The sequence below is a fragment of the Echeneis naucrates genome, chromosome 15 (assembly GCF_900963305.1).
Source record: "Echeneis naucrates chromosome 15, fEcheNa1.1, whole genome shotgun sequence".
NCBI lineage: Eukaryota > Metazoa > Chordata > Actinopteri > Carangiformes > Echeneidae > Echeneis > Echeneis naucrates.
This window is the reverse complement of record NC_042525.1, coordinates 1,131,897-1,144,005: the sequence shown is the minus strand read 5'-3', so window position 1 is coordinate 1,144,005 and position 12,109 is coordinate 1,131,897. Positions and strand designations below refer to the sequence as shown.

General features: G+C 49.2%; 1 protein-coding gene across 1 annotated transcript; it reads right to left on the bottom strand.

The window, feature by feature from the left end:
- Nucleotides 1–2,275: 2,275 nt before the first annotated feature.
- On the bottom strand, nucleotides 2,276–7,720 carry cdc42ep3 (CDC42 effector protein (Rho GTPase binding) 3). The gene is made up of 2 exons (XM_029521478.1): nucleotides 7,478–7,720; nucleotides 2,276–4,111 (listed from the first exon to the last, which is right to left on the bottom strand). The coding sequence occupies exon 2, from the start codon at nucleotides 3,888–3,890 to the stop codon at nucleotides 2,811–2,813; it is 1,080 nt and encodes a 359-aa protein (XP_029377338.1). The 5' UTR covers nucleotides 3,891–4,111; nucleotides 7,478–7,720; the 3' UTR covers nucleotides 2,276–2,810.
- Between the last annotated feature and the right edge of the window lie 4,389 nt (nucleotides 7,721–12,109).

Below are 12,109 nucleotides of genomic sequence, written 5' to 3'. Positions count from 1 at the left end.
TGCGGTTGATCTAATAGCTTCTCCACACGCTGCACCAGAGACGGAGCAAATTAGACGCACAAATTGGCGAGACGGTAAAACTGCTGGGAAATTAGATGATTTTTAGAATCAGAATTCATCTCTGGGGCAAAGTAAGGACATTTTTGTAGCAGTTAGTAGAGTTATGATGGTACAGGAGAGCAAAGCAAAGGCAATTAGTATGAGATTAGATGTGTGTAATGTTGTGTAATATTATTAACATAGCCATTTGTATAAAAGAAAAGAAAGAAAATGTGTATTTTTTGTGAAAATGAGTCTATCGATGGGTCGATGTTTTAGAAAAATATCCTGAAGTGTTTTCTCAGTTTCCCTGATGAACCAGCAGTGAATGCACCGAGCCAAAATGTGTTTCAGCAGCAGGTGAATTTTTTTACACCCACTCCTGTTTCAGTGGCAGCATTCTTTTTTTTTCTGCACACCAAATATTTGAACTGTGATTATTCTCAGATTTTATCTTAAGGAGCGATTGAAGCAAACAGGAAAACACCAAGCGGAGCTCAGCAGTGCTGCGACCTGCAGAAACAAGCTGAGCTCTGTTCCCTCCCTCGTCTGTGGGCGCCACACTGAGTCGCCTGATTGTGTTGCCGTGCAGCATCTTTGTGGCGCGTTCATGCGGACTGTCGGAGGCGGTTGGAGTCGAGGTTTCTTCAGGTCAATCTTCATCCTTGGGCCGGGTGGTAATGAGGAACAGCTCTACCTGTCCTCGGGCTGCCGGAGAAAACTGAAGCCAGGAACAAGACAAGACGCCGTGTGGGTCTGCTGGTAGCCAACACAGATGGATGCTGGGATTTGTTATTGGAAAAAAAAAAAACACATAGAAATATGAATCTTATATAAGACAAAACTCTATAAAATGAATTCCAATCAATTACACAAACCAAAGTCTGTTTCATGTAGAGCAGCGCGGGGTACAACATATGTCCAATACTTGTTTTGGAGTTCATAAAACACTGGTATTTCCTGGTATTTTGTGTCCAAGAGCTTTGGCATCTCTACAGAAATACTTCAGATATATTACACAACCCGCTCCAGCTCTGTGGTCGCAGGCTCTTTGTAAACCGAAGGCGGTCTGTTGGGGTCCGAGCCGGTCAGGATGAAGACTGTCATTGAGTCGGAGATGTGCCGTTGCACATATAAGTATAGTAATTACCCTGACAGCAAAGGTTTTCATTACTCATGCTCAGAGGTTGCATGCCTCAGCTCAGCAGATGCAAACTCTCCGGCGTTAATGTTGGGATTTTCCAAACGTCTGAGGCGTTCGCCGTGACACGGCTCTTTGAGCATGGGGGGAAAATTCTTCACGTCTTCTCTAACATCTGGTTTCACGGCGGCTTCAGATGGCCCTGGCCCGACCGGTTGCGGTTGTTTACGGACATTCGGGGGCCTTTTGAGGGATTCGGAGAGGTGCGCCACATGAGCCCGCTCAGCGACAGAAGGGGAATCGAACCCACATAATTATTTACATGTGAAAATCAAGACGACGCTGGTTTCTCTGCACAAACACAACGAAATGGCACGCGGATGTTTGGGGGAAGCCTGCTATGAGTCTCCGTAGGATCTTGTCATGGCTTAGCCTTCATGTTGACACAGAAGGACCCATAGGGACGGGGGGGGGGCGGCTGGCTGCTGAGAGGTGGCTGAGTTCACGAGGCCCCGATCACTGGGGCTGTTTCTACCACACTGCTGGGTCAACTTATGTGTATTGTAAATAGTTTGCTCACAGCCCGCGAGCTGTGAGCTGGTCTTTTATAGACTCATCCCTCCACACATTCTGCCTGATGGATAGTGCGGCACTAAGACCCAAAGCCCCCCCGCCAGCTCCCCCCCTCCTCTCTGGAAACAGCTGATTTATGTCTGGTCCTGGACACTTGTGCTCCACGGCCGGAATGCAGGGAATTTCAAAGACCCCTCCTCTGCCTGTCCTATCTACATGCAAACAAATGGAGCAGGCGCCTGGCTGGGGAGATGAAGGCCCACCGGTGCTCCCACTGCAGGGCAGGGAAGTAATGTAAGGAATGTCAGAGGCGAGAAAATAAATCCATTCTGCCTTTCTTTCTGTCCATCTGTAGCTCTTTCTTTCCTCTGAATCGTCCTTTCCCCTCGTGTGCCTCAACTTTTCCCGGCATTGTTCAGATTTCCAGCCTTTGTTGTTTGAGTTATCTTGTTTTAATCATTTTGGGAAATTAACTCTCAGCTTTGCTGTTTGCACACATTCCCTGCAAGAAATTGGCCAGAATCGGACAAAATGAATTTATTTGTGTTAAAAATTTAACAACACAAATATGCATAGTGTTCTGTCGGTTGAAATAGTCGTGTGGCAAATGAATCATGTGACAAACAAAATAGTGCTTTGTTAAACACACTTAAAGTCACACCATGATACATGAGTCCGAGAGTGAGAAACAAAAGGAGCTGAGATTCATCAAACTGTGGAAACATAACACAAACCTATCACGTACAGTCGTTGAAAATCAAAGGCACGATGGCGATGGTGTTTTAGCTGGAACTCACTATCACATGCATCCTAAACATGCGGCTGGCAAATAAAAAATAAAAATAAAAATAAGAAGAAGAACCAACACTCCATGGAAGCTAGAATAGTTACATGTTTTGACAATAAAAACATAAGCAGCTGTGTCTCCTTTAGCTCATTTTCACCTTAATGATATATCCAGACACCATTATGATTGCTTTGTGAGTCTCTCTCGCTCTCTCTTTTCATGGCTATCATTTTAAAAATTCCCTTTCTCCTTCGGGGGCTTTGGCGCAGCTCAAGGCCTGCTCTTCACTGCGGGTTTATCCATTATGTTGAGCACATCGTCCAGGATGGATGGACCCAGATCGAGTTCAAGGGAGAGGAATGACCCCGTGATCTGGGTGAGGGAATCCTGTGACGTGCTCTTCTCCTTGGAAAACTCAAACTCCAAATCACAGATGCGTCCTTCCTCCACCCCGCTGTCCCTGTCCGCCCACTCCCCGCTGCACTTGGAGGGCTCCTGCTTGTAGCCTGAGGTAATGTCATTGTCAAAGGGTCCGTACCCGTTGCAGTTGGTGTTGCCATTGAGGCCGGCGCTCCCGTTGCAGATCTTGCTCCGGAAGTCGCCTTTCCTGCTGAAGCTGTCGAAGCTGTCGCTGCTGACGTTGCTGTCCAGGCTTCCGTTGGCTTTGTAGATGCTGCTGCTGCGACCGCTGATGCAGAAGGACGGCGGCTGGTCAAGTCTGCCCTCGCTCTTGTTCATTTTGTTAGCTTTGGCGACCGCCCTTGAGGTGGACTTGTCTGTGTTTTCCAGCAGATCCAAGAGGACATCGGGTTTCTGCTGGATGTCCATGGTGGGAGATGAAGGCTCGCTTGTGAAGACGTCCATAGAGCGCAGCAGAGCGTCCATCTGCAGGATCTCTACGTCCTCTGTGCTGTCGGGGTTCATGGGAGCTGCCGGCCCCATGATGTCCTCCAGCGGCTCTGGTGGGATGGAGAAGACGGCGGAGGAGATCAGGGGGAGGGTGAGGGCCTGGCAGCCTCCAATGGTTGGAAGGGAGATGGCGTTCTTGAGCACTGGAGACGGAGTCTCTGCCAAGGAAGCGTCGCCTGTGCTGTTCGCTCGCAGAAACTCACTTTGGAGGCCGTACTGATGGTGGACGTCTCCCTTCCCTGGTAGGAGCTCATACTTCCCCTGCAGGAAAGACATGTCTCCAAAGGCGTCTCTCTCCCCGCCCCTGCCGATGTGGATGGTGTGGCGAAAGTCCCCGAGCGGCGGACTGATCATGTCGGGGGATAAAATATCTCTGAGGCGGCATTTTTTCCCCTTCTTGCTATTGTTGGGTTTCAGGTATATGGGTGCTTTTGCTGGCATGGCTGGAGCTGCGGCGGAGGTCTGAGATGTGCCGGATGGGAAGGTCAGAAACGCTCTATAAGTCGTGGACGTTACAGTTCCTCAAGGATGAAGCTCCAGTTACATTCTCAGCCACACGCCGGACAAACAGGAGTCCAAAAATAAGTTCAGCAATCGCTGCATTGATCAGGAAACGTGACTCCAACGAGGGGCCGGCGGTGTCCAGCCAAATGGACGCTTTCCTGAAATCAGAGACAAATAAAGAACAGGTCAGGATATTTTTCTACAACGTGGACACATCGATAGATTCACGCTGAAGCTTCTTTTGATGAGTGCTGCTCCTGTCTCGACTTCCTGGGAACGAAAGTTATCAGGCCCAGAAATAAACTATAGAAGAAAAAAAAAAAAAAAAAAACACATCCTCTTCTTGCATCTGTTGAATTTCGGAGCCAGAGAAGAAGAGGATGAAGCTGGTTGAAGGCTTTTTGCTGCTCTATTCACATTTCCACACATGAGCCTCATTTGGCCTCCACAGCTCTGGATGTGCTAATGTGGAACAGCTGGACTGCAGATTGAGAGGAGAGAAGAGAAGGAGGGGGAGTTTAGTCGGATCAGAGCAGGGCAGCCTGTTTTAGGAGTGAGCTACTGCTCAGACACGCACAGAGATGGAAGGAGATGAGCGAGGGGGGAGAAAGAGGGGAGGAAAGGGGCTTTTAGGGGTTTAGGGGGAGATAGAGCGAAAGCTTTCAGAGCAAGTGGATCTTTAAAAAAGAAGGTGATGCAGATTGGGAATTGATTTGGCTTTAATGAGCTGAGCTGGTGGACTTGAACTTTAATAAGTGCTGAGATACAAGCAGCCTCACGGGGGGGTTAGATGTTATTAAGGGGGTGTTGGATTTGATTAAAGGTGTGACTGTCAGCAAGTTTAATACAGAAGGTGAAAAAATAAAAATGAAGGAGGGACTCTGTTTGACCGTTTGAGATGCCACAGCAATGGAGGATAAGAAGGAAAAACAGCGAGCAGCGAGGCGGGGAGATGACAGTGTGTGTCTGATGGGGGGGGGGGGGCGACCGTGAGGAGAGAGCTTGCCCATTTATAGACATATTTACTTATAAGAGTTCTGTCAGCAGTGACCGTCTGATGGAGAACACCGCCACACTGAAGTGCCTGGGCGGTCAAGTCCACCCCCAAAAAAAGGTTTCACCGGGAAAACATCCACATTCCTGCTGAAACCGACCCCAAAGAGCCGCAGCATCAGTGTGGAGCCGAATATCAACCACGGAGTCTCTTCCTCCAACTCCAACGAAATCCTCACTTTAGGGAAATGCCATTCCAACCTGTCACCCAGAAATCTGTGTGTGTGTGGGAGGGGGCCTATTTATAACCCTGACAAACACTGATGCCGAGCATGTGTGTGTGTTGATCAGCAACGGTTAGGGATGGAGTGGGGGGGTGAGGAGCGTTTGTTTGTTCACAGTGAAACAGAGGAAGGGGAGGAGGGTGAAGAGGAGTGCTGCAGTGTTTGATGAAGGGAGGGGGGTGAAAGTAAAATCCCGGACTTGTTTAGCTGAACCTTTTCTCTTGGATTTCTTTTCCCCCCACTCCGATTCGCCCCTCCAGTCGTTTCTGACCTTGACAGCTGATGATACTGGGCTCGGAGAGGAAGCGGAACAAACGCACCTCTGAGCCAAGAGCTGCTTCCTGTGGGCTCTGAGCGCTCATATCTGCATCTGCATCATCTGCTGCTCAAGAACACAAGGTCACACACCTCTAACGCTGCTGCAGATCAATAGTTGAGGAAAGAAGTTAGAGGAAATCCTCCAGCTGATGAGCAGAGCGGGGCTTTTAACTCTCCTGGTGGGGGGCAACACTTGTGACCTGTGAGGAGTCAGCTGGTGAGGTGAAAGCCTGAAGGTCTGACCTTCACGTCAGCCGTCCTGCTGCTCACTTTGGCTCATATGGCAAACATGAGTGGAATTTCAGAGGCCACCAGCAAAGTGCGAGGAAACCAGCGTGCTGGTGTCTGCGTCTGCGTCGGGTCTAATTTAATGAATCAGTCTGTGTGCAGAATCTCCAGAGACTCAGCAACGTTAGAGTCAGCTTGTTTTGGCTGAGGAGGAAATTAATGAATTAAAATAGCTCAGGATTTGGCCCCCCCAACATCTGTTTGTGTGTCTGCAGGCTGTTAATAGCGGGGCAGGTGTATTCTGGTCTATGTCAAAGCCAAGGCCAGATTTACACCCTCCTTTTTGGAGCTGCTCCAGAAAGAGGTGGCGGCAGCGTGGCACGTGTTGAGCAGCCCGGGCCCGGCGCCATCGCTGCCGCCGCCGTCATGCCACAGCAGAATGCAGTCAAAGGTTTCGTTTACACCTCCGGGGAGGTGAGGAACTGACGGTGCAAGTCCCTGACAGAGCCGTCCCATCTTAACGGGAGCTGTGTCATTGGGTCAGAAACGTGCTATCTGTCTGGAGCCACTCCAGCTGCTGTAAAAATGGAGCTGTGCCTCATCGGCTCGTGCTCGGAGGGGTCGGTATCAGCGAGGCGGCGGGGGAGGGAGGGAAGTGATGAAGTTTTATGCACGAGGGGCAGATTGATGCGGTGTAGGTATCTGATAATGAAACTATGCTCCTGATTTGGACACCTGAGGGTCACGTGCGATGCAACTGGGTCAGTGTATTCTTAGAGTCGCCGTAGTCTAATCAAACGCTGCAGTTCGATGGGTCTTTACAGCTCTGATGAAGGACGTGCACGGAGAGCAGCTGAATGACTTCCCCATTCTTTAAAAGAGACATCATCCCCTAAATAATCCTCCCTTGATGGGATCACTGTACTGACAGCGCTGCTGAGAAACAGCACGCTCTGCTGCACTTGTGCAGCAGTTGTGGTCACGAACATCATCAGTGATGAGGGAGACGAATTCCAGCTCCGACTGCGTCTACAAAGGAAACTTCATGGAAGTTTTGAAGTTTCCTCCAACATCAAACTGTGGCCTCGACTCCTGTCACGTCTTTTAATAGCAGAAGGACCCTCCGTTTGGGGCGGTTATAAAAAGCACATACCACAGAGAGTAAAGAATAGACTGAGCTTTTTGTTATGTGAAAAAAAAAAAAACCTCAATTATAGGCAAAGGCCTTAGTTTCAGGGGGCCTGGTGGCGAATAGCAGGGTGGAGTATTTATTCTGACTTTCTTTCTCGCTCTCCTTGTGCCACCCGCAAGCTCAGACAGCACTTGCCAGAGTTATCCTTGGCAGACAAGAGCAGGAAGCTGAATCAAAGTGAATGAAACATGAAGGGAATGTCAACACATAAGGGCAGAATAGAAATGGTTCTTTTCTCCCGGATTTAAAAAGCCCCCCCCCCCGCCCCCCCCCAGCACTGCATTTCAGAGGAACATGGCTGAAACGTGTAGCCGGACTAAAAATGTCTCTCTTGGAAAGCAGAGCGGAGATCATGTTGCTCTCAACAGTTCAGCTCTTGTGTTGCATGTCTCAGAACAAACATGCGACTCAACTCGCCGTGCACGCCGTCGCACGTTTTCACTGTTAACGAGCACAAATCCCATTCTGCTGCAGAGGCTCCAACTGCAGTGTTCCCGGCTCGCACTCACCTCAGAGGCTGATGAGCTGGAGGTCTGGATCCTTCTCAGGTATCGCTGCAGCAGCCCCAGCTTGGTGCCTGTGTGCCTGTGTGTTCGGCTGCTGTGCTACTCCTGTGGCTTGTTGACGCTGCCCTCCTCCTGTCTCTGCCTCGGGGCTGCACTTCTGTCTGCCGGACAGCTGTTTTGGAATTGCTCTCCGGCTCCTATTCTCCTCTGAAGCAAGTCAAGTCTCCTCCTACGCCTCCCCTCACTCCCCCCTTTTCTTCGTCTCTCTCTCCCCTCCCTCCCTCCTCTCTCCTTCTAGCAGCACCTGTGCATGTCTGTCCTCCCTCCCACCCAGAGCTCAGATTTTTTAGGCAGCTCTGTGGTGTTTGAGGACCGTTCTGTCTTCCTGTGTCTCGGTGGAGCTGCAGTGATGAGTGATCACACAGGAGAGAGGCAGATGTCTGTGCTGACTTGCCTCTCTAAAACAGCCCTTCATGATATGCAGAGGCAGAGAGTGTGGTGTGGTGTGCCCCCCCCCTCTCGGTCTGACTTTGCGACTGCCCACATCAGATAAGCTGCTCTGTAAATGCAGCCTGCAGACACTTGACTGGACTCTCCCTGCGTCTCCTTATCTGGACTATCACAAGTGCACGCCCGGACCCTCCCATCATTATCTCCAACTATAACTCTGAATCATCATCACTTGTCCGTCATGTTTCCTGCAGGCTGAGGCGACGCTGTGTGACTCCACTTTTTGCTGCAGCACTGCAGCTCGTGCAGGAGACATTGACGGCGGATCCATCCAGTGATTGGAAATGCACACACAGTAAAGGCTCTAACCTGATGCCCTCAAGTCAACGACATGCCCCCCCACCTCCGTAAAAAAAAAAAAAAAAAATCTTTCCTCTATTCTTGTACAGAAGAAAAATCCCATCACCTTGGTAACCGATGCAGCTGTCATGGCGATGTCACAGTTCCTCCCCTCCTGAAGCAGGCGGGGAGAAGCAGAACAGAGCAGAGGTGTGTGTGTGTGTGTGGGGGGGGGGGGGGGGGCAACAGTGGCTCAATAGTTGTGTCTGTGGTTGAGAAATGGGGTGGATGCACGTCCTCACAAGCTGCAACAGTAATCCCTTCTTGTCCTGCGGATGGAGCGCCACATCCTTCTGCAAACACTGCAAATTCTCACTCGTCCTCTTCCTCCTCTTCCTGTTCTTCCTCCTCAGTGACTTTGGCCTGCCAAGCTCATTCTCCTAACTGCACCCCCCCCCTTCCAGCTCAATGTGATGGATGCCCCCCTGTAATAAGCACCCATGTAAAAGTCTCATGCTGAATTGAACTGAAGGCAGGGGTCGTGTCTGTTTGTGGACAGCTCACAGCCGCTGAGACACCTTCTGTGTAACTCACACAGCCGTCACTTAGCACCAGCTAAACAGCGGCTGTGAATGAAGTCCATTTAACGCAGCGTTGTCGCCCTGGGGGTGATGTCATCGTGGCGTCCATGTGGCCGGCACATGATCCTTAACTAGAACACACAACACTGTCTTCTCATTTAAGGAGCCCATTAAACGCTGGAAAATCCAGAGCTACTGCTCTAAAAGAAGCAGCATATAATTCCCCCCACATGATAGATGGCTGAGGAGCGGAGGGATAGGAAATTAAAGTCAGTGATAACTTCTTCAAAAAAAAAAAAAAACTGGCACAAGGTTCTAATCAGGCGAACGAAGAAAAAGGATTTATAGGTTGTTGTAGATGATGACTTTATAAAAGGCCTAATAAATCATTTCATTTACTGATTTAAAAAGACAAAGCTCATTAATCTGAATATCTGTAAACCATCTGTTTCTTCTCTTTTTGGCGAGATGTGCTCAAATTCACGTTTCAACTTGTCACAGTAGGAAAAGCGTGGTAACTAATCAGCCAGCGTGTGCAGAACCAGGAGGGAATCCTGCTGTTGTCACTGGAGTTCATCCTCAACCCGAGGGGCAGGAAGTTGGCGTCTTACTGGACGCTCCACAAAGGGCGTAAAAAGAAGTCAGATGTTACTGAAGTCTATGGGAATATGTCCCTTCTTCTCACATTTGATGGTCTTCAGGAGTGCCTGTGATGCACTTTCATTTTTCTGTCCCTCATCTTTCTCTGCACGCCATCATGATCACCTGTGGAGGTTATTATTGTGTTATTGCGTCACACATTCCACCATCTTCTTGCTGCGGCTGCAGGACTGATGGAGCATCTGTTGTCGCTTGTTGTGTGTAATTGTGTGTGAACACACTGTGAATTCACCCATCAGTTGGTGAGCTGCTGTTTTGGAGTCTCCACTTTGTAATCTGACCGTCTGACATTTTGGTTTTTGTTAAAACCACAAGAAACAATATTTGGAGGACCTGGACTCTCTAGTGATTGGGTGGAACCCTCTGTCAGTCACACAGTAGCCCCGCCCCTAACCCTCCCCTTTCCCTCTAAATGGAACATCATGTTGTGTTGAAGACTGTAAACTAGAGACTGAGACCATACTGAGGAGGAGGAGGGACATTTTCCCATAGACTTCAACACAGCCTATGACAGTTACCACATTGTTAAATTGATATAATTAGTATAAAACATAAATAAAGTGAGAAACTGGTGTGACATTGATGAGTCGGTCGGCGCTCGGTGAGTGTTTGCCAGGATTACACCGGTCATCCTTTTCATGTCTCTTTTTCAGGGGCCGTTTGTCCCGCTCCGCTGTGGGACACAAGGGGAGCTTTCACTCCAGAGAGGATCCTTCCTGAGCTGTTTCCACTGAGGTCACTTCTCACGCTGATCCCAGGTCAGCTGCTGCAGTAAAGACCTGCACGTCTGCTGTTGGTGAAGCTGATGATGTCAGATCGTCTCCCTGATATAAGTTTGATCTGATGTTAACACCTCGCTCAGCTGACGTGTGTGTTCACACCCATGATGAGGTAACTATCACACAGTGTGGAGGAGTGTGAGTGACTGGGACACATTCAGCCTTTTTCACATCTTTGACAGAACAGATAGAAAAGGTTTAAACCAGAATAACCAAAGAAAAGTTCATTTTGGCAGATTTTGGCCTGTGGAGCCAATCAGAGCGTCCGATGTAGAGACGTGACTCTGGACGTCAAAGATGGAGGATGTGAGCTAACATCCTTCATCAGAGCGACAATGTGGTTGTTTGAAACCGGTGATGGTGTGATGGTTTGCCCGGAGTGTGCGTTTTGTGTAATCCATCCAACACAAACACAACATGGAAAAATTCCTTGTGTAATAAGAATAACTGCAGCCTGTTCTGTGTCGGCCGTACTGAGTTTCTGGGCTCATCCTTAAATAACAGAGATGTGTTCAGGGACGTTCCTGGCTGCGGCATATTTCCACATTTCATTTTTTAATAACACCGTAGCGAACAATAGACTCAATATTCTCTGGAGACTTGATGCAGCGTGTCGACGGCCGTTTTCCTGCTGACGGTGAGGGAGGGGCCCGGCCGGAGGGGATTGTGGGTAGTCTAAACACTGTCTTCGCTTGTACGTGGGCGATGCAGAGTTACAGCAGACCGCACCTCAAGCAACAGAAATGTTTGGTGTTAAAAAGCAAAGAGCTGCTGCTTTCACCTGGAGGAGGTCATCAGAAATACTGAAACACAGTCGCCTTTAATGATTTTTCATTTAACGGAAGAAACCCGCCAATACGCACTCTGTAAGGGGATTACCTCCAATTATTACTGTTCATGTCTGCGCTGACGTGATGTCCCTGAATCAACCGCAGCGGATTGCAGCTAATTGAGGCCTCTTCTGTGGGAGATGGAAACAGGACGAGCTTGGAGGTAAACGTAACACAAAATAAGGAGGATGTATTAAACATCTCAGACTGATGAGGGGCTGATGGGGGGGCAAACATTTCTATATTTAGACTATCTGACCACATCTACAGCGACGGGTTGGAAGGAGAGATGCCATACATGCGAGTCTTCCCACCGGAATCCCAGGAGCTCTGCCGCAGGCCAACTTCTCGCAATCAGCTTGTGGTCGTCCATTTCCACCAGCCGACTTCCTGCTCCGTCCACAACCGGCAGGCTCATAGCCGGGTCCAGCCGAGGTGAGCGGGAGGCCCGGAGCTGAGGCTCTTCCATTTCATTCCCGGACCCTGGCAAAGTCTGTTTCTTGTTAGAAACATGTTTGCGGCTCTGGAACATGCTGGAATTTGGAGTATGTACTGAGCAGCAGTTATATAATGACCTTCCATGTGAGCGAACTGATGTTTGGATGCAATTATCAGACGGTGACATTTCCAGCGGCGGAGACGAGCTGACCTTCGCTGGAGCCCGCGTCGTTGTCAGGTCACCTCCGGTCCGATTGAGTGACCGCTTCCTGTTTTGCTTCGTGCCGACTCAGAAGCAGTTTGGTTTTTGAGAGTCCTATCTGTTTATCCAGTAAATAACATTCCAGAGTTCTGTTTGTTGCTGACACTTCAAACCTTCTTGCATCCATTAGAAAAACACACACATTCACACAATCGCACACTTTGGCAGAAGAGAAGAGACGACAGAGAAGTTGTGTCTTTGATGTCATAAGGCCAATGATAATAAAGAGTATTTACGAGCTGTGGGAGTGTGTGGCAGCGCTGTACATGATCAGAGCGAGTGTGTGCTAGCTGCTT

What these genes read in the sequence shown, in the direction of transcription:
- cdc42ep3 (XM_029521478.1), bottom strand. Translation starts at nt 3,890, where the DNA reads ATGCCAGCAAAAGCACCCATATACCTGAAACCCAACAATAGCAAGAAG.